The sequence below is a fragment of the Octopus bimaculoides genome, chromosome 13, assembly GCF_001194135.2.
Source record: "Octopus bimaculoides isolate UCB-OBI-ISO-001 chromosome 13, ASM119413v2, whole genome shotgun sequence".
Lineage (NCBI taxonomy): Eukaryota > Metazoa > Mollusca > Cephalopoda > Octopoda > Octopodidae > Octopus > Octopus bimaculoides.
Genome location: NC_068993.1, coordinates 5574900 through 5596828, shown reverse-complemented (window position 1 = coordinate 5596828; position 21929 = coordinate 5574900). Strand labels below are relative to the sequence as shown.

The 21929-nt window shown below is 36.0% G+C and overlaps 2 protein-coding genes and 1 long non-coding RNA gene across 3 annotated transcripts in view; 2 read left to right on the top strand and 1 right to left on the bottom strand.

The window, feature by feature from the left end:
- Positions 1 to 1317, top strand: part of LOC128249261 (uncharacterized) — a 7934-nt gene extending 6617 nt beyond the window's left edge. Inside the window, exon 2 of the long non-coding RNA XR_008265350.1 lies at positions 1114 to 1317. This is a non-coding gene — a long non-coding RNA (uncharacterized LOC128249261). The remainder of the gene's footprint in view (positions 1 to 1113) is intronic.
- Positions 1318 to 3512: 2195 nt separating this feature from the next.
- LOC106872423 (ankyrin repeat domain-containing protein 46) lies at positions 3513 to 8391 on the top strand. The gene is made up of 2 exons (XM_014919423.2): positions 3513 to 4057; positions 6053 to 8391. The coding sequence occupies exons 1-2, from the start codon at positions 3744 to 3746 to the stop codon at positions 6360 to 6362; spliced, it is 624 nt and encodes a 207-aa protein (XP_014774909.1). The 5' UTR covers positions 3513 to 3743; the 3' UTR covers positions 6363 to 8391.
- A 388-nt stretch (positions 8392 to 8779) lies between these two features.
- On the bottom strand, positions 8780 to 20317 carry LOC106872426 (DNA-directed RNA polymerase I subunit RPA49). The gene is made up of 12 exons (XM_014919425.2): positions 20201 to 20317; positions 18921 to 19024; positions 17880 to 17956; positions 17413 to 17498; positions 17238 to 17296; positions 16130 to 16280; positions 14800 to 14889; positions 13543 to 13639; positions 12266 to 12408; positions 11161 to 11251; positions 10060 to 10182; positions 8780 to 8960 (listed from the first exon to the last, which is right to left on the bottom strand). Exons 1-12 carry the CDS (start codon positions 20238 to 20240, stop codon positions 8825 to 8827), a joined length of 1197 nt encoding a protein of 398 aa, XP_014774911.1. The 5' UTR covers positions 20241 to 20317; the 3' UTR covers positions 8780 to 8824.
- Positions 20318 to 21929: the final 1612 nt, after the last annotated feature.

Here is a 21929-nt window from a genome sequence, read left to right as displayed (position 1 = left end):
AGACAGACAGACAGACAGACAGACAGACAGAGACCAAGAAAGAAATCGAAATTGAACGACAAGAGGAGTTAATTAGAGAAGAGAGACGAAAGAGAAAGCAAGGGAGAGAAGGCAAAGAGAAAGATAGGAAGAAATGGAAACAGAAGACAACAGGGGAAAAAATAGATAGGTTAGAAGAAGAGGCTTAATAGAAACAGCTGTCATTCACCATTTAGTTGTTTCGATGATTGGAATGCGGCCATGCTGGGGCACTGCCTTGAAGAGTTTCGTCGAACAAATCGACACCGGTCCTTTTATTTGAAATTCTGGTGCTTATTCTATGAGTCTATGAGTCAGGTTTGCCGAACCGCTGAGTTACGGGGACATGAACAAACCGACACCGATTATCAAAGACACACACATCTCTATATATGCATGTGTGTCCTCGTCTCCTGTTTCTGACGAAGAACTTTGCTCGAAACGTTAAACCACTTTTCTTTCCTTCCCTGAGCGTCTGTTAATACTTTACATGTACCACGTCCTCGCGTTGTTGTTTTTTTCTTGTTTTTGCTTCGGGGAAGCAGAAAGAGAAACTGAGAGACAGACAAACAGACAGACAGACAGATAGATAGATAGATAGATAGATAGATAGATAGATAGATAGATAGATAGATAGACAGACAGACTGACAGAAAAACAGATTGAAATAGAGAAATAAGAAAACAGTGAGAAATATTAATTTGTGATGTGGGGAGATTATTATTAGTGTTTCTTTATTGAGTTCATTTCCGTATTATTGAATCTTTTGCTATTTCTGTTCCGATTAAAGTCTAAAAATTCCACCGAAATAATTTTAGATCAGTTTCATTGTATGAAATCAATAATTAATGTAATTTATCCAAGGAATTTTTTACTTTTTTTAACGGAAAAGTAAACTTAAATTATCCAAAATAGATTCTGGATTTAAAAAAAATATATATTGACCGTGAAAATGATGATGATGATGGTAATGGTGATAACGAGTGCGCGCACACGCTCACACGCTCACACGCTCACACACACACACACACACACATACACACTCATACAATCTGCAGTTACTAAAAATATTTCTATGCTAAAATTCTTGCCAAGGTGGTGGTCGTTGTTGTTGTTGCTGCCTCCTACTGCTGCTGATGCTGACGATGACGACGACGTCGACAATGATAATGATAATGATGATGATGATGACGACGACGACAGCCACGGTGACGATGATGATGACGACGACGATGATGATTATGATGACGACGATGACGATGATGATGCTGATAATGAAGATGACGACGACGACGATGGTAATGATGATTTTTGTTTTTGCTTTATTCGTTTGTTTGTTTTCATTTTCTATTTTTGAAATTTATTTTTGCTCCTACGAAAAACATTTCTAAGTTAATTGTGCTGGAAAAAAAAAATTTCGCCAAGTTTCTATTGACTAACGTTGTAAGCGACCTTAACCAGGTGAATGATCCGCAGACGACGGACAATCGCTTATAACAGGTGCTCGTATTATCAGTTAGTTTTGCCTGGTATATTAAGATTAAAGGTGACAAAATCTTTCGACCCTGGAGTTGTGAGTTCGAATAGCCTCACGGGTTGTTCTTTATATGCACCTTGAAAACCTCGCTTACCTTTCTCACCTGATAATCTAGGAAACTGTTGTTGTTAAATACAAACGTTTTGAGAATATTGTTATTAATTAGCGACAGGTCGACCCTTTTCATTATGACCTTCCGGTTTTTTTTCCTTCCAGACAATCGACCACATTATCTAATGTGTCTTCCTATTTTTCAAGATAGTCGAGTATAATTTTACAGAAATTTAGCTGCTATTTCTAGCGGCTAAGTACATAGTCTAAATACATACATACAATGTCTTAGAAAGAAGAGAAAAGTACACATAGATACGAGGACATGCTGAAACGTTCCTGGCTTTGGGTAAAAGAAAATACAGGAGGATCAGTTAATTATAATTTTATTCAACACATTCCCCTCTCAGATTCACACACTCATTGCAGCGGTCCTTCAGTTTTTCTAAGCCCTGTAAAAGACCTTGGCAGGTTGGAACTCCAGCCTGGCTTTTCGTGACGCTCTTAAATCCAAGGATTTTTCATCACCTCCTCGTATAGCACGTGTGCTTTTCACTTTTCTTTTTAAGACAATGTGATGTCACATAGCTTAATGGTTAAGGTGTTGAGTTCATGATCACAAGGCCGTGGGCCCAATTCACAATGTATTTTTGAGCATGAAGGCATTTCATTTCAAATTCAAGAATCAAAAGTCCTTCAAAGCTCGTAAGGCCGACTTCCAGTATTTTGCGGTGTATTTATATTTCCATGGATGGAACACCGATCCATCACAGGATTACTCGTTTTTGCCAGCTGAGTGGACTGGGGTTACGTGAAATGAAATGTTCTGCTCGAAAACACAACGCATCCCGGAATCGAAATCACAATCTTACGATCTTGAGTGCAATACCCTAACCGCTGAGCCACGCGCCTCCCACATTGCTCCAGTCAACTCAGCTGAAAATTAGTACCAGCCGACTGTTGGTGCAGCTTTCTCTCCCTCCGTCATACCTTCACGGTTCCGATGGGTTAAAGGGTGGGAGATTGAAAGAGTAAGGAATGCACGGTACTGACTAGAAAGGATAAAGGTGGCATCGTCTTTCTTGCGGCCGAAAGCTTCGCTTTGTATGTCGAGCGAATGGTGAGGGAAAGTGCTGCTCTTGGGCATGGCTGACATAAAAGAGGAAGAGATAGGAAATGCTCTCTGTTTTATATGATCAGTAATGTAGGTCAAACCCTAAACAAAGGACTGACCTTTTCTTGACCAGCACAGGTCCTTGGGGATTCCTCATCAATCATCTGGCGTGGAGAGGATATCCCACTCGTTTTGACAAGCAACATGCGGGTGGATTTGGTTTCAAATCTCAGGCAGGGCTAAGCGAGGTTCCTACACATGCAGTAAAAATGTCATTTTGTCATAAAATAAAAGTTATATTACGTGATATGTCATTGTGTGTGTGTGTGTGAAGAGCATTAATGTCTGAAATAACGATAAGAGAAAAATGTGCAATGACTAGGGATCGAAACCTGGGCGTCGGTTCGGTAAAAATGAACGGATATTTTGTTATACCCGCGAATTCCAGTAATGCAACAGCAAAAATATACTAAGCAGCTGTTGAATAAAATAAAATAAATCGGATTTCATTTTTTTTTTTGTTTTCTTTCCTTTACCCTACCGTGGGTTTCGTTCATATATTAACATCATTTGGATATATGCAGTTAAACTATCAAAATATCATTTGGTCATAAAATAGAAAGTATATTATGCGACTTTTATATATGCATGTATTTGTGTGTATCAGGAGCATTAACAGTATAAAGAGAAAAAAAAAAAAACAAAAGAAATAATTGGCAATAACTAGGAATCGAAACCTCGTCAGCCGGTTGAGGTACTAAAAAAATCTTAGCTTCTGTTCCGTTGCCAGCGTCAGTGGATTCAGAACGAGGCTCGACTTCAAAACACCAGAACGTTGTCTGAGTTGCTTGTATGTTTCTTTTATCTGCGATTACCACAAAATATCAGCCATTTATTTTAACTATTGACGTTTTATTCACGGAATCAAGGGATTGAATGTCCTGTAGGAAGAAAGGATTACTCACTTAATGGGTGAATACTAAAACCAAGCTTTAAGAAATCTTCCAATACATATATTTACTTATGGTTACGACTGATCTGTTGGACATAATGGAGAGGGGACACGCCTTGAAAGATGCAATTTTGGATGGAGATATCGGCAAAGTGAAAGAGCTATTGGATCTTAAAACTTACGATCCCAACGAACAGACTAATTCCGGTAAAACGGCCCTGCATCTTGCAGCCATACGTGGGTATTCTGAAATAATCGAACTTCTTCTCAACCATGGTGCCAATCCGAATATAAAGGACCGTAATGGAAATACTCCGTTGCATTGGTGTGGTCACATAGAAAGCACCGATTTATTGGTAAGCCACGGCGCATCTTTATCTATCAGGTAAATATATAAACGAATGGATATTTCTTTTTTTTACTTTTTCTTCCTTGTTTATTTTATTCTAGATATTTCTTTTCGTTTGTTTACATGATCAACTCAGTTAAACACGTAAAATTACATGAATGAATTCATGCATATATTTATGAAAATGTGTGAGTTTGTATAGACACACACACATGGATACTATAGCTAATTGCATGGATGCGCAATTAGCTATAGTGAAGACTGATGATGCATTGACCATAAGATGTAGCATTTTCGTAATAAACTTTCTATGGTATATCTGTACCAAATATATTCGTTAAAGAACCGGGCTCTTTTTATCAAACGGAAACAATTCTGTGTTTTTATGTTCATACATGTGTGTGTGGTAAGAAGCTTGCTTCCCAACCACGCAGTCCCGCTGCGTGGCACCTTGGGCAAGTGTCTTCTAATATAACCTTGGGCCGACTAGAGGCTTGTGAATGGACATATGTATGTGTGTCTTTGTGTCTGTGTTTGTCCCCACCACCACTTGGCAACCAATGTTGATTGGTTTACGTCCCTGTAATTTATTGTTTCGGCAGAATAAGTACCAGGCTTTAAAAAAATAAAAAGTACCGAGGTCTATTCGTTCGACTGAAAATTCTGGCTGCAGTCTAATGACTGAAACTTGTAAAAGATAGAAAAATAAAATAAAAAGCTAGTATGTGTGTATGTATACACACATATACACATGTATACTTTCATATGCATATACATAAATAAATATATATATAAATATATATATATATATAAATATATATATATATATATATATACACACACACATTGTTATCTTCATCATTATCATTTAACTTCCTCTCTCCATGCTTGCATGTGTTGCATGGTGTGGCAGGATTTGAGTTTGAAGGACCGTCTCTCTTTTGACATGGTTTCAATAGCTGAATGTCTTTCCTAATGTCAACCACTTTACAGAATGTTCTGGTTACTTTTCTCATGACACCAACACTAGTAAGGTCGCCTTGCAACATGTGAACCTAAAGAGGCTCCTATTACTGAAGGAGAATTGGAGAGAGAGAGAGAGAGAGAGAGAGTGATGATTCTTGGCACGGTGGTGAGAGGGTGAACAATGGTGAGAGGAAGAGATTTGTAATTGTGAGAGGATGGTGGTAGAGAGGAACTGAGTAGATACTGTGGAGGGAGGGTATATGGATGGGACGAAAGAAACGGAAAGGAATATTGTCAGGGGTTAGTGAGAAAGGGAGAGGCAGGAAGGTAAGAGTGATGGGTGGGTTGTGTAGAGTGGAGTCCAGAATATATATATCACAATGTAACCTCGTGGGCATCGGTGCCATTTTCCTCTTCGTCCGGTTTTCCATTCTCCGAACTTTCTGTCTTTCCGACGAAGGGCTCTGCCCGAAACGTCATACTCTCTCTCCTTCCTTTCCCGAGCGTCCAATAACACTATCCGTATCACGTCCTCACTTTGTTGTTATTGTTTTTTGTGTTTTTTTGAACCTATATATATATATATATATATATAATAATAATAATAATAATAATAATAATAATATTAGGGATAAAATCCAAAATTACAGGTAAAAACTCAATTAAAATCAAATTAAGCTTCACAGTATAAAATATATTAATATATAGTATTAGGGAAAAGAACCAAGGTCTATGAACTCATCGATGAAAATCCACTGTCACATATAGAAAAAATTTATAATTAAAAGTACTATAAATAATTATAATATAATGCAAAGTAAATATCATAAGATATATATATGGATCAAAACAGTTTGATTCAAATATATATATATATATAAATATGTCTCTCTTGTATATTCCATTGTTCCCTATTTCTTCTCTTATAAATTTGAGATCTTGTACCTATACCCATTAACTATCTCAGAAAACATACAAATTAATATATATTGGAACCCAACAGATTTCCAATATAATTATTTCACAATAATATTATATACTCCATCTCTTTATTTCTAATTGCAGGAATAAAATGCACAAGACACCAATTCAGTTAGCTGAACGGCGTGGCGTACCAATTGAGGTTTTAAACCACATGATCAAACTGTGGAAGTTACAAGAGAATGATGAAACAGCGTCAATCGACTCAGAGAAGGGTTACTATGGGCAAACCCTGTTTATGGATTTCTGCAATGGTGTTGGAGTGAAAGTGTTCTCCCTTGTAGTATTGATTCTCCTTGTCTGTTCCTTGTATATCGCATACTCCGTTACAGGTCTAGCTCACCATGAGAAGCGTATCCTTATTGACTCAACTAGTAGTCGAGTTGAACTTTAGTAATGTTACATGTATACATATAGCACATATGTCAATACATATATATATGTCTATGCATACATACACACACACATTATATATATATATATATATATATATATATATGTGTATGTATACATACATACATTATAAGATTCGTATTGACTGGAACTTTTAAGTTTCGCTTGGTGGCTTATTCAACCAGTGACTCTGTTCTCAGTACAGAGTGCCTCTAGCAGTAGATGTGTTGTTATTCTTAAACTTGCTTTAAAATAATAACCTTCATTCAACATTGTGCACATACACACTCATATATATATGTATATATATATATATATATATATATACATATATGTGTGTGTATATACATATATATATTTGTACATATGAGATGTAGTTACATGCTCTACAAATGTAAGGTATTACTCATCCATCTTATATAAAGATACTGGCTACATTTAAAGTTTTTTTTTGTTCTTTTGAACTCAAAGCAGCACCAATTCCTCGTAGCAACAGCTTTAGCTTTAAATGAAAGTATATGCACGTAATACATGCATGCATATCAACCTAAAACTATTAATATACAACAAATACAAACAAAGCAAATGTTTCATAAATTTCAAGCTAATAAGGAAAGAAATTTCCGTTCAAAGAATTTTAATAAATTGAAAAAAGTATTTAAACTGAAATTAAATATGGTGATTTAACAGTTCAAATAAAATTTGAACTGTTGAAAATTTATTCTTCTTCAATATTTATTTCAATTTTAGACCATGTTTTATGATTACACTTTGGTTTATGAAAACATGTTTTATAAGCACATAGTCAAAAACCTACAAAATATATATATATATATATATATATATATATATATATATATATATATATATATATACATGCTCAAATAAACACACTATCAAATACATATATACACACTCACAAACCACTCAACATTTTATACACCTTTTCTTTCACCTGCTGCTCACCTTGATACCTTTGCCATCTATTTCTCCTCCTCACCCTCTCTCTTTACATATAAAAATAGTCACTCAATCCACCCCATTTCTACCACCACCACCACTTGTCTCGTTTTTTTTTTTATTAATTTTCTAGTCCTTCCTCACTTCGTTTATTCTTTACCTTAGTTTTTATTATTGTTGCACTTGCTATCTAAGTGACATCATGTCCATCACTATCGTGATGTGATTGTGATATCCAAAACTGATGTGACTCAAGTTGAAGAGCTGTGCACAGACACATGTATTTCTTTGACATAGAGAGAATCTCTACAAACTGTCACACACGCACATGCATGCATGTGTACATGATTGTGATTGTGTGAATATAAAAACTATTGGCAATCTCTAGATAAAAGATGTGGGTAACAAACCAATAATTAATAATTGGTTTGAAATGAATGAGTGCCAATGGTTACTATGAAAAAACTACATGAAAAATATGGACCACATGTGTTTGGTTTAACATGTACATCATGTAGAGGATATTTATTTGTATGGAGCTGGTGATTCACTCTATGACTACTCAGAGTTTCTCTAACAATGCAATTCTTCAGGTGACTGCAAATGTATTTGTTATCGCCCAAAGTATTCCATCAAACAAGAAAAACTTTGTCACAACACAGTAAATCGCCAGATTCATATATATATATATATATATATATATATATATATATTTACTAATACCAAACAGCGAGAATGAGTACTCAACACCGCTTTGGTGGATAAATATTATTTGTTAGTTAACAAAGCTACCAATGGTTTCATGCAGATAGAAGTCTCTCAACAATTATCAAGCCTGCCACATGAGAACATTGTTACCCATCTCCATCTTGGAGACAAGTACCAACATTCCTATGAGGCAGGTTCACTAATTGAAAAATTTCTCTCTCTGCATGAAACCATTGGTAGCGTTATTAACCCACAAATAAAGTGAATATATATACATATAACATGTCAGTCTAATATCACTGCTTCAATGAATAGGCTGTATTTGTATTCTATGCTATATTAAATTATTCTTTATTCAAATATTTCACTCGTTGAGTTTTTTATTTCCATCTTCCATTTCTAGTTGCAAATTCTGAAAACATTATTTGCAACAATTATTATATTCCAGGAACATCATTTCCAAAGCATTAAGTACTGTGATTCATTTTGGTAAAAGCTTTTTTTTTTTTTATTACTCCATTCATTAACATATTTCTAATGAAATACACTGCTTTTGTTTCAATTAATACTAAAATTAATGAAGAAACAACTTTGCTGTTATTAAACCAACCATTACAGACTGGACACTGCTGCACTATAGTGTTGTCAGTGATGTATATGATTTTCTTTTTCACATTCAGGTTAAACAGTGTAGAGTAGGTAAGAATGAAAGAATGGACAGAGGAAGACAAAGAGAAATAAAACAATATCTTGGAGCACGTTCAAATTTTATTCTTCAGTGATAACATAAAAATATTAAAGGAAAGCTTTACTGTATTTATGTGGTTTCATTACTTTTATGGGTGTTTTTAGGACCACAACCTTGTATACGTTTTTGTTATCTTTCTTCTTTTGAATGTGACAGCCGATGTAATTAAACAGCATTTGTAATCTAAAAAGAGAGAGTAAAAAAAAAGAGAAACAATGACCGAACCTTATAACCATTCTAACTGGAAATTAGTTTATATATATATAGGAAGGGCATCCCGCTGTAGAAACTCTGCCAAATTAGATTGGAGCCTGGTGTTGCCATCCGGTTTCACCAGTCCTCAGTCAAATCGTCCAACCCTGCTAGCATGGAAAGCGGATGTTAAACGATGATGATGATGATCTGTGTGCGTGGCTATGTACAAAGAAGTTTACTTCCCAACCACATAGTCTTTGGTTCAGCCCCATTGCGAAGTACCTTGTGCAAGTGTTTTTCACTAAAGCCTGTCGAGTGTGTGTGTGTAAATATACAAATCTAAGGTATGTGTGTGTCTGTTTGTCCCTGACCATTACTTGACAACCAGTGTTGGTGTTTACTTCCTTGTAACTTAGCAGTTCAGCAAAAGAGACCCACAAAATCAGTATCAGGCTTAAATAAAAAAAAAAGTATTGTGATCAATCCGTTTGACTAAAATTCTTCAAGGCAGTGCCCTAGTATGGCCACAATCTAACTGACTGAAGCTAGTAAAAAGATAGAAGATATATCTATATATGTGTGTGTCGTAAGAAGTTTACTTCCCAGCCACAGGGGTTTGGGTTCAGTCACACTGCATGGTACGATTTGACTGAGGACTGGCGAACCAGATGGCTGCACCAGGCTCCAATCATATAGATATAAATTCTACATACATATATATTTAAATAATATAAATTCTATATATGATCTATCAATAAATTCAATATGATATAACTCTAAATTATACATGATATAAAATTTATAATACATTTCATGTTATTAAATTATCAATAGATTAAATTCTATATGATATAAATACATTAAATTATGTATGTTATATAAATATAAAACATTTTATATGCTCTAAACTGTACATGATATACAAAACTCAGACAAAAACGATAAATTCTAAATATGATATATGGTACATATGAACAATATATTGTGTGACAGATATACAAAAATACAAAATGGCCATGACTGGATTATGTTTGCTACAAAGCCTGCTCAATCAGGATAGGCTTTGTTTAACAAGAAAGTTACTTACTTCATAGTTTTAATGTTCAGTTCTTTCTGGACGTTGTCAAATGATAAGGAAAATTTATCAATGATCAGCAACAGGATTAAAATATGAAGAAGCAGCTTATCTCTCAAAGAAATAGTTGTCTGCCTGCAAATAATAATAATAATGATGTGTAAAAAAAAAGATGGGCTACAGCAAATATTCTGCTGAATACCACAGATTTGCTTGTCAGTTGTTTGACCTTAAACAATTGATTATGTCCCTTGGTGGCTGACAATATGTGCAACTCTGATCGTGAGCAGAAGAAGTAATTGGGGAGCAACATAGACATGTGTTGAGAGGAATTCTTTGGGGTTTGAAAAATTCACATCTGGAAACATGGGTGTTTTTATCAACATCTTTAAAAAAAACCTTAATCAGGGACCTTTTGAGCGAGATGGGCTACTCAACCTGAAGAAAATTCTAACTGGGCCCCACCTTCAAGGTCATGCGCTGTTTATCTTCATATGAAATCACCATGTCACGCATATATGGTTGTGATGCATGTGCCTGGTGTACCCTTATCAGACGGGTAGTCATGATGGGTATACTGGGCTTCGTATTTTTGTACCCGTGTCATTGTGATGGCATGCACTGCTCTCTCACTCAATAATAATAATAATAATGATGATGATGATGATTTCAAATTTTGGCATAAGACCAGCAATTTCAGGGGCGGGGATAAGTTGATGGTTTTGATCCCAGTGTTCAGCTGGTCCTTATTTTGAACAGAAGGTTAATGAATATTATCATCCCACCACCACCACCACCACCACACACACAACGACAAGAACTTAACCCTTTCACTTTCAGATTAATCTGTCAAAATCTAATGCTTATTGATTCCTAGTTTTTGGAATTAATCCTGCATTATCTCATAGATTTGAGATTTCAATGATGCTTATTTTTACAATGACATTGTAGGGCAGGTGTCAGAGGTCGGATCTAGTTGGTTTGAACATAAAACAGAGAGAATATTTGGGCCTGGATATGGTCAGTTTACATGCTAAAGGATTAAACTGAAATATCAGTAACTGAGACATACCACAAGACTAAAAACTGAAGAAAACGTGCACAAGTACTTACCTTTCTAAAACTCCATTTGAATTTCTCACAAAAAGTAAGAATTTGGAGATGAATTGTTTACAGACAATTGGAGGGAAAGAGTTCAGGAAAACTGCAGATAAAGAAATACAATCCGTTAGGAAAAGAAAAAAAACCTATTTAAACATCTCTTCCAGCACAAATCTGATAATCTGGTTCCATTCGTGCTGGTAAAGAAATCCATTGTCACTTACTGTCATGCTGATTCAGCCAGAGAATGACATTAAAGACACACATGTCTGTGGAATATTTAGCCACTTAGACATTAAATCAGGAGCAGGTAATTCAGTAAATCAAACTGAATCTTCACCTTCATCACCACACACATGGAGGCAAATCGCAAAATAATAAAAACAAAAGTCAATAGAACATACACAATGAATGGATTAGGCTGACTTTCAGTTTAAGATGGAAAAAAAATAAGGCGTGTGTAACATTTCGAGCATGGCTCTTCATCATAAAGAAGGTGGATCCAGAGAGAAGGAAAAAACTGTCCAAGAAAAGCATGTTTGGTCACATGGTCTATAACAGCACGCTCACACAGATCATATAACATCCTTCAGATGATGAATTGGGGTATCCGATTCTTGGATTTTCCTACACTGGATCATGCTACACCATTGAATTGCTTCAGAGTAAATCGTTTTTGTACCTTTGATTTTATGTGCCCCAGCATGGTCGCAGTCTCATGACTGAAACAAGTAAAAGATACATACATACACACACACACAAATATATATGCATATACATACATACATATATATATATACACACACACACACACACCAATTACTTGGGAGGGTAAAAAGGCTATTATACTGATGTGTACATAAAATGGGAAAGAACAGTGTGTCTCACTGTAACAATATTTCAGAGCAGAATTATAGTGAAATATGTAGGACAAACCTAAGAAAATTAGGCCACCCAGAAGAAATGTCTCACACATGAGATACATGTCAAGACAGAGGTTGGCACACTGGTCCAACCCATGCCAGTACCAAGAAACAAATATCAAAATGATAGCAATGTTGAAAGACCAAAGAAAATACAAGGGAAGGAAATCGGAAAAAAAAAGGGCTATACAAACGTTTTGATTTAATGGTACGTGATGACATTTGCATAAATTCCACCATATATTCAAGGTACTGCAAGCAGCAGGCTTTGGTCTCTCTCTCAGCACTTCCCAGTGGAGGCAATGATGCCAGACGCTCCAATACACAAGAACAATATCTGCAACAAAATAATAAAACATATGGAATCTATACGTACACATGTGTATAAGGTTTGTTTCAACAAGCCATAAACTCTACAATATCATTGAGCAATCATCTTGCATTTTTTTTTGTTGTTACTGCATTTTATCTCAAGATTTCTTCCTGTCTTTAAAAATACACAATTATCACATGACCTTCCAATATTAATTTTCAGTTGAAGCATTTTTAAAAATTTAGTAGAAATACTTCGTCATAATTAAGCTGCTGTTTGGGACGTACATTAGCATGAAATATTGATAGAACATATTAACTTAGTATCAGTCTAAAACAAGGAATTTGTAACAGAGAATTAGGGGCAGTCAGAATAGTTACATTTTTTAAAATGGTCTGGGAAAAGTTGGAATATTAGGTGCGGGTGTGGATGTGTGGTAAGGTGCCACTGCATGGCACCTTGGGCAAGTGTCTTCTACTATAGCCTCAGGCCGACCAAATCCTTGTTAGTGGATTTGGTAGACAGAAACTGAAAGAAGCTTGTTGTGTATGTATGTATGTATGTATGTATGCGTGTGTATATATATATATATATATATATATTTGTGCTTGTGTTTGTTCCCCCACCATCACTTGACAATCAACGCTGGTGAGCTTATGTCCCCGTAACTTAGCAGTTCAGCAAAAGAGACCGATAGTATAAGAACTAGGCTTAGAAAAGAATAAGTCCTGGGGTCAATTAAAACTGTTTAAGGCGGTGCTCCAGCATGACCACAGTCAAATGACTGAAACAAGTAAAAGAAAAGAATGAATGTATGTATGCATGTATATCTATGTGTGTCTGTTATCCACCATCATTTTGACAACCGGAGTTGGTGTGTTTACATCCCTGTAACTAAGTGGTTCAGCAAAAGGGATGACAGAATAAGTACCAGGCTTAAAAAACAAAAAAAATAAGTGCTGGGGTTGATTCATTCAACAAAAAATTCTTCAAGGTGGTGCCTCAGCATAGCCGCAGTCTAATGACCAAAACAAGTAGAAGATATTATATAAAGAGTACTCAATACATATAGAGCACAAAATTGGTAATACCTCGTTTTGACATTCTAAATTTTTCGCTTCCTTTAGAGGATAAAATCTCGTCAATGACTCAACTTACACATTGTCCCTTTTTAAAGACTCCAAATTTTCAGGTTTAAAGTTCAAAATGTCTTGGGAATATTCAGATAGACAACCCATTTCTGCAGGACTAATAACTGAAAAATAAAATAGGAAACGGTCTTAGAATTTGAAGAGAAAAACTCCAGCTTTGTCATTGTTTGAGCAAAATAGTAAATGTTGTTTCCAGTCCTTGCAAAGATACAACATGAACCAAGAAAAGAAAGAGAAAAAAGATATAATAATAATAATAAAATAAAAATAATCCTTTCTACAAAAGGCACAAGGCTCAAAAATTTGTGGGAGGGAAACAGTTGATTAGATCAACCCGTGTTTCACTGGTACTAAATTTATTGACCTCGAGTTGATCTCAGAATGCATAGACAGATGAAATGCCGCTAAGCATTTTGCTCAGTGTACTAACGATTCTGCCAATTCACCACCTTAATAACAACAACAACAATAATAATCCTTTCTACTATAGGCACAAGGCCTGAAATTTGATGGGGGTGGGGGGAGTCGATTACATTGACCCCAGTACTCAACTGGTACTTAATTTATCAACCCCGAAAGGATGAAAGGCAAAGTTGACCGGAGCAGAATTTGAACTCAGAATGTACTGATAGGCGAAATACCGCTAAGCATTTCATCCAGTGTGCTAATGGTTCTTTTCTACTCTAAACACAAGGCCCGAAGTTTTGGAGAAGGGGGCCAGTCGATTAGATCGACCCCAGTACGCAACTGGTACTTCATTTATCAACCCCAAAAGGCAAATCAACCTTGGCGGAATTTGAACTCAGAACAAAGACAGATGAAATACCACTAAGCATTTCACCCGACATGCTAACATTTCTGCCATCTCGCTGCCTTAGGTGATAATCATATAGTTCCTAGAATTGGTGCAAGGCTTGAAAAAGTGGGGAGAGGGTCAGTTAGTACCACTGATTACATTGAGCCCAGCAATCAACTGGAACTTGCTTTTATCAACCCTGAATGGATGAAAAGCAAAGTTTGGCCCTGGCAGAATTTGAATTCAGAACATAAAGCTAGCAGAAATGTTGCTAAGCATTTTGTCTGGCAACATTAGGATTCTGCCATTTCGATGCCTTAACGACAACAATGCTCCCACTACTACTTCTACTACTGTATTTCCTATTATCAACCACTTAAAATCAGATATTTTCAAGTTTAGTAACATTTAGAAAAATAAAATCACAAAATTTTGGAAAAAAAATATAAAAAGACATTTAAAACTTACTATCAGAGAGATTATAGACATCTTCAGGTGATGTCGCATCAACATTGCAGGGTGGTAACAAACTAGATTCTGGAGTTTCAGGTTGTGCACCTATAGATGCAAAAGATAAAACACAAATCAAAAGAAAGCTATGAATGTGGCTGTCCGGTACGAAGCTTGCTTCCCAACCACATGGTTTCAGGTTCAGTCCCACTGCGTGGCACCTTGAGCAAGTGTCTCCTACTATAGCCTCAGACTGACCAAAGCCTTGTGAGTGGATCTGGTAGATGGAAACTGAAAGAAGCCCATCATATATATGTATATGTGTGTCTGCGTTCGTCCTTCCACCAACGCTTGACAACCGATGTTTACATACCCCGTAACTTAGCGGTTCAGCAAAAGAGACCGATAGAATAAGTGCTAGGCTTACAAAGAATAAGTCCTGGGGTTGATTTGTTCAACTAAAGGCAGTGCCCCAGCATGGCTGCAATCAAATGACTAAAACCAGTAAAAGAATAAAAGAATATTGGTTTCAAATTCTGGTACAAGGCCAGCATTTCTGGGGAAGGTAGGGAGTTGATGCCATCTACATCAACTCCAGTGTTCAACTGCTACATCGACCCTGAAAGGATGAAAGGTAGTCGACCTCGGCAGAATTTGAACTCAGAATGTCAGGTCAGAGGAAACACTGCTAAGTATTTTTTCTGGTGCAGTAACAATTCTGCCAGCTCACCACCTCCAAGAACATAATCTGGCAGGTGGAAACTGAATGAAGCCTATCATATTTACATCTACATGTATGGGTGTGTGTGTGTATGCCAGAGAGTCTGTCTCCTTGTCTCAGGGGCAGACTGATCCGTCAATCAATCAGGCACTGCCTGAGGGCCCACACTCTACATGTTAACTCTACTAAAACACACATTCAAAGGGGCCTGGTAAACAGTTATGCCTGAAGGCCCAACACCCTTCCCAGTCTGGGAATTGAACAAACAATCTGATGATCAGGAGTACAACACCCTAACTACTAGCCTACACACCTTCACATTTGAATGCATACAATAAATTGGATTCTGCTAAAAGCACCCAAGGGGCATGGATTGTGTCCACCACTCCAAGTACAAATAGAGGGCATCTGATAGAGAACTGCACAGTTTCCATCCACTTAGTTTTAAGGTTTGAGTCACTACAAACCTCTGATTTGAAGACATTTGTTCTAGGTGCTATGTAGTGGGATCAAATCTGGAAACACACGTCTGTTAAGTGAACCTCTGGCTATGCTTGGATCAAAATTAATTTAGCGATATCAAAACCTTTACCAAACTTCCTCTCAAAATAAGAGATGCCAACTTACCCTCGACAGGGAGGTCTTCCTTATTTAGAGTCTGGTCTAATATACTATCCATAGCTTCATCCAGTATGGTTCCATCAACTACGGTTTTCCTATAGCTATCAATTTGTCGTCGTGATATCACGGTGCCAAATGCATTAGTCAACCTAAGTTGCTGTAAAGAAACGGGGGGGAAAAAAAAAACACAAAATATTTTTTAATACATCTGTAACATATTTAAATTTTCTTTACATTCCCACCTGTCCATTTTTTAAAATTCTAATATATTCAAGGTATAATAAGAAAGCTGAAAATCTCCCCCACCCCCAAAAACACATAACTTCCTTTTCCAACAGCAGAAAATTCTACCGCAAGCTGGCAACCAACAGTATAAAGCCAAGTCCTGTAATGATTTTGTTATAGAACGCAAATGAATGATAGAAGGGATTAGAATTTTCTGCCTTACTGCCTTCAAAATGAATGTAAGCAATGTTAGTAGCATTCTTGTGATATCATATGCTCCAGTAATGGCAGACCAATGCAGTTCCATGAAGTTATGACTAATATATTTACGGTATTATATCCATTTAATCAAGTAAAAATAGGCTGGACAGGTATACAAACTGAGACATTTTTCTTTTATTTTTTTACTTGTTGCAGTCATTTGACTGCAGCCATACTGGAGCACCACCTTTAGTCGAACAAATCGACCCAAGGACTTATTCTTTGTAAGCCTGGTACTTATTATATTGGTCTGTTTTGTTGAACCACTAAGTTACAGGAACGTAAACATACCAACATCGATTGTCAAGCGATGGTGGAGGGACAAACACACAAATATATACATATATGATGGGCTTCTTTCAGTTTCCATCTACCAGATCCACTCACAAGGCTGTGGTTGGCCCGAGGCTATAGTAGTAGACACTTGCCCAAGGTGCCATGCAGTGGGACTGAACCCAGAAACATGTGGTTGGGAAGCAAGCTTCTTACCACACAGACACGAGGTAAACTTTTATGCAAGTAATCTTACAAGCAGTGCGTGATTTTTCTCTTCATGCTATCTTTGCAACTCTACTAACTAATTAATGAATAACTAATCAATTAATAATAGAAGGTAAAAGTTACAAACCTGTTCAACGTAAGACAAACTTAAAGTCTCTGAAATATCTTCATCTTTTATTTGTATTTCTGAAATATGGAGAAAAGAGAATGGAAGAGAAATTTTATTAAAGACCAGGAATTGTTTCAGATGGGGTGGAATAAAAAGGGTTAAACAACTCAACTCTGAAATTGAAGTAAGTTACCTGGGACTTTGGGATGCAAATTAAATATTTCCACATCACATATTTGCATTTTCCCTGTATTTTTGTTTAAAACACCAACATAATGTCTGCAAGAGAGGACAAAATATCATTATTATGAGAAAATGATATTCAAGACGGTATAATGATATCAACAAAATATTGGAATATACTCAAAAGAAAGTACAAGGCTGTGCAGTTCTTTTAGTCCTGTCTCATCCTAGACTACTAAACCTCGCAAATGTGGATGTTATTATAAAATGTATTCAGTACACACTGTAAAACAGTTGGCAATATGAAGGGCATCCTGCCATAGAAACCAAGACATAAGACATATACAAGCATGAGCTCTATGGAAGCAACAGTTTCCACTAATGAGTTGGATTGAAAGAACTTGATGAAGCCATACCACCACGGGGAGTGAAAATAGAATGATGATGAAATTAATTCAAGAAGTTTGCTAAACTCACTTGTACATTTCCGAAGAGTTAGATTTTTCACCACTGAAGTTGTCCCCAACATAGCATATTGAGTCCGTCTTCCCAACCTGGAAAGTTAATGATTTAATTACGAAACAATTCAAACTAGTGACACCTACATAGAATTAAACTCTTTATAAATATTCATATTTCTTAAAAAATGAAATAATTGCTTGTAAAACTTTTAAGAAATGCAGGTGAGGAGTTAATTGAAAAATATAAGGTAATACAATATCTGTAGCTTTGTCTTTCATTCACTGACTTAATTCACAAAAACTCACCTTTATTATAGTGATTGGCCCACTTTGTAAAGTGGTTAGCATTAGGAAGAACATCCAGCTATAAAAATCATTCCAAAGCGGAGCTTGCTGTTGCTAGTGCCATGTATAAACGCCCCAGTCCTCTCTATAAAGTGGTCGGCATTAGGAAGGGCATCCAGCTGTAAAAACCATGTCAAAACAGGTAGTAGATATCAGTGCAGTCGTCTTGCTTGCCAGCTCCAGTCAAACTGTCCAAACTCTACCAGCATAGAAGGTGGATTTCAAATGATGAGGATTAATTTGGTTGACATGACCAAACAGTCTCAGCTCAGACTGTTTGGTCATGTTGCTTGATTTTTCAAGTTAGATCTTGTTAACCGTGATCTCTTCACTGAGAATCCAGCTGGGTTGACAACTTGTGTTGATTGACCACATGCCACATGAGCATGACAGATGAGGAGGTATGTTGTGGCGATAGAGACTGACGGGGACTCTGCTTGATGGGTCACCCAGGAGGACCTGGGGATATACCAATAAATGGTGAATGCAGCCACACAATGCAACAATGCATGCCCCACACCTCACCTGACCTGCTCTACATGTGGCTGTATCCATGCCCTTTGCAAGGCCCTTCAATAGCATACACATGTAGCTTGACAGATCGGGATATTAAGTTCTTTATAACAATTCAGAGCCATGTTACATATCTGATTCACTCTACAATACTGATAAGATGAAAATATATTCAATCATTCATTTGAGAATAACTTACCAGAATCCGTTTCCTCTTCCCATTGTAACTCTGATTTTGTTGGTAAGAAAGAAATTTGATCTTCTTGTGCTTTTTTTTCTTAAGTTTTCCATGAGAGAAAGTTGCTGTGTGGAATGTATATAAAAACACAATTCATTTTATATTTAATGTACGCATGTATTTTTGTAATTATATTTATTTTTCTACAGTGCAATAATTTTATTTCTGTATTAAATATTGTAATGTAGGTGAATTAATGTATGTTGTTATTGCCGTTTGGAACTGCTATAAGAACTATCCTAGAGATTTACAGTTCGAATTCAATCTGGGATTACATACCGGATTTTCCAGCATACAAGTCGAATTTTCAGACCAAAGATTCCATGTGAAATGCGGCAAAATTTCGAAAGATAGTGATGATGTTTATATGTTTACTCTACATGGCTACAATTTTTCACGTCGACTTGTATGTCACAAGATAATGTACATATCCAAGACTATCCAGGTGACAATTAGAAATCAAATTTATTGAAGTAAAGAGATTCATCCAAAATATGGACAATTAAAGTTAAAGGTGAAATTGGAAGCAAATTATTACAACTATGTGTCTCGTGATACAAAAGCTTTTAAAGCCTCGTTTTCCACTAATGGACAACAGATGCTTGGAAAGAAATGATTGTTGCTGCTTGTTATTTGCTGATACGCACCATAGTAAACAATATAATAAGTAATGAATGGTTCAGTGTTCTTTTTCGCTACATAAGACAGATTTGCATTTCCATGAAGATATTTATGGTTTAAATCAATCACAGAAAACTACGCCCGCATGACTTGCTGAATGGCATGTCAACGAAAAATTACCTTGAATTTTTTAGTAGTGCTTTTCGAAGAAGGTTGCCCCTTCTTGGTTAAAATAGAGAGGTATGGGTATTCTTTCGCTACAAACAAAGAATACCGAGGTATGTCTCTGAAGAGAGGAATAATTATAAGATTGGGACAACCAAGAGGAAGTCTTCCAGAAACAGTAATGCTTCAACGATTAAGCTATACATATGTCTAATAATGCTTTTAAAGTATAAAATTCATAACTAACAAAGAGAATAATGTTTGACTTAAAATATTAGTGTCCAATATTGATTCAATGTTTTCATGTTTACATTCCAGGTGAGAAGAAGTTAATCATAAATGAAAAATTCAATCGCGAAAAAGGAAAAAAAACTCTTTACATAAAATATTTAAAGCTAAATAAAATAAATGGTACGAATAAAGCAAGAAATATTGGTTATATGTATATAAATTACCAAGTGTTAACGTCGGACGTTCTTCTTTCACTTCAAACATTTTGAGAGATTTAAACCATGTGGAGTTAAGGATTAATTGGTATTAGGCCTTGATGTGGAGGTTTGGAATAGACCACTTTAATACGGGCACGGAAAAGAATTGAAAAATAAAGGAAAAAAATTAAAAAATGATTTACCAGATTAGTTAGAAACTAATTCGGTATTTGTTTAGCGTCGATATCTTTTACCTTTGACTGCGGCCATGCTGGGGCACTGCCTTGAAGGGTTTTCAGTCGAACTTTAAATTAATATCTCGAAGAGATGTAAACCATAATTCATATATGTTTGCGTGAATGTATTTTTCGCTTGTAAACAAGATAAACATATTTAATTGCAATAATAATAATAATATTTGGTAGCACTTACGTAAGTCATTCTAATTTTTATTGTTAATTAAAAAATAAGTAATATGCAGGGTGTCCACAAAGTCTGGGTACCTGGAGTAAATAAAATCTTAACAAACAATTAAATATAAATGATAATTTCTTAAAGTATGTCTTAATCCCCATGTGGGTACATGGAGCAAATAAAATCTTAACATAACCAATTAGATATAAGAAATAATAATTTCTTAAAGTACGTGTTAATCTCCATGTACCCAGACTTTGTGGACACCTTGTATATCAATTATAATACATAAACAAAATACAATCCCCTGGACGTCCACCGTGTGACAATGGTCTCGGAGTCGTCAGACAAGTATAACTATTCGTATTTCCTCTCGTTTCTGTGTGGAGGTCGCGGGTCGTTATTTTGGAGGACAGTTCGTCACACTTATAAAAAAAACCTAAACCATGAAGGGTCTCTTGGATTTAAGCGCAGAGGAGGCTGGAATGACCATTGTAGGTATTCTGACAGCAGTATCCCATAATATGTTCAAGAACCGACCCGTGTATGCAGGTGAGTATTTGGAGGGAGTTCGAACCAACGACCCCCACCACGATTTAGATTTCTTCTTTTGTTTATATGAATTCACATTTTTTTTTATTGCTCTTGGAAAATATGTTATTTCTTCCCTGCCACCTCTTTTTTATTCTTCTGAAGCCGATTTAATTGATCATTGCCGACAAGGAAGGTCACACAATTGACTCTATTATATACAACACTGGAGGATAAATGTGTGAGACAGATAGATAGAGAGAGAGAGAGAGAAATCACTTGACAACTGGTGTTAGTTTGTTTACGTTCCCGTTAATAGCAGTTCGGCAAAAAAGAAGTCGATAGCATAAGTACCAGACGTAAGTACTGTGGGACGATTTACCTTCGAAACAGGTAAAAGAATAGATACAGGTAAATTCTTGGTAATTTTTCAGATTAACACCCGCACGATCTTCGCTAGGGTTTTAGGGTTTGGTTTAGGGAATTCCGTCCCTAACCGTAACCCTAACACCCTAGTGAAAATTGTGCGAGTGTTAATCTGAAAAATTACCAAATTCTTTTACACCCGTCTCCGAACTCATGGAGGAGGAATCTGTATGTTGTTTCCCTCTGTGGGAGAATATTTTTTTTTTTTTAATTTTTTATATTTTGCCCACAAATTCCATGCCCTTCTAGTATTTTTTTTTCTTTCGCCGCTAATTATACGACCATTCCACCCTAGGTGTTTAGTCAATCATACCTATTCCACGCTCTCCTGGTTCCATCAACTCATTAGCACTGGAATAAAGATTAATGTAATTTAATCTTTCAA

What these genes read in the sequence shown, in the direction of transcription:
- LOC106872426 (XM_014919425.2), bottom strand. Translation starts at nt 20,240, where the DNA reads ATGTTTGAAGTGAAAGAAGAACGTCCGACGTTAACACTTG. An exon ending in TTTGCATCCCAAAGTCCCAG is followed by an intron (nt 17,297 to 17,412) that starts GTAACTTACTTC and finishes TCCATATTTCAG; the next exon opens with AAATACAAATAAAAGATGAA. An exon ending in ACGTACCATTAAATCAAAAC is followed by an intron (nt 11,252 to 12,265) that starts GTTTGTATAGCC and finishes CTTTATCTGCAG; the next exon opens with TTTTCCTGAACTCTTTCCCT.
- LOC106872423 (XM_014919423.2), top strand. Translation starts at nt 3,744, where the DNA reads ATGGTTACGACTGATCTGTTGGACATAATGGAGAGGGGACACGCCTTG. An exon ending in GGCGCATCTTTATCTATCAG is followed by an intron (nt 4,058 to 6,052) that starts GTAAATATATAA and finishes TTCTAATTGCAG; the next exon opens with GAATAAAATGCACAAGACAC.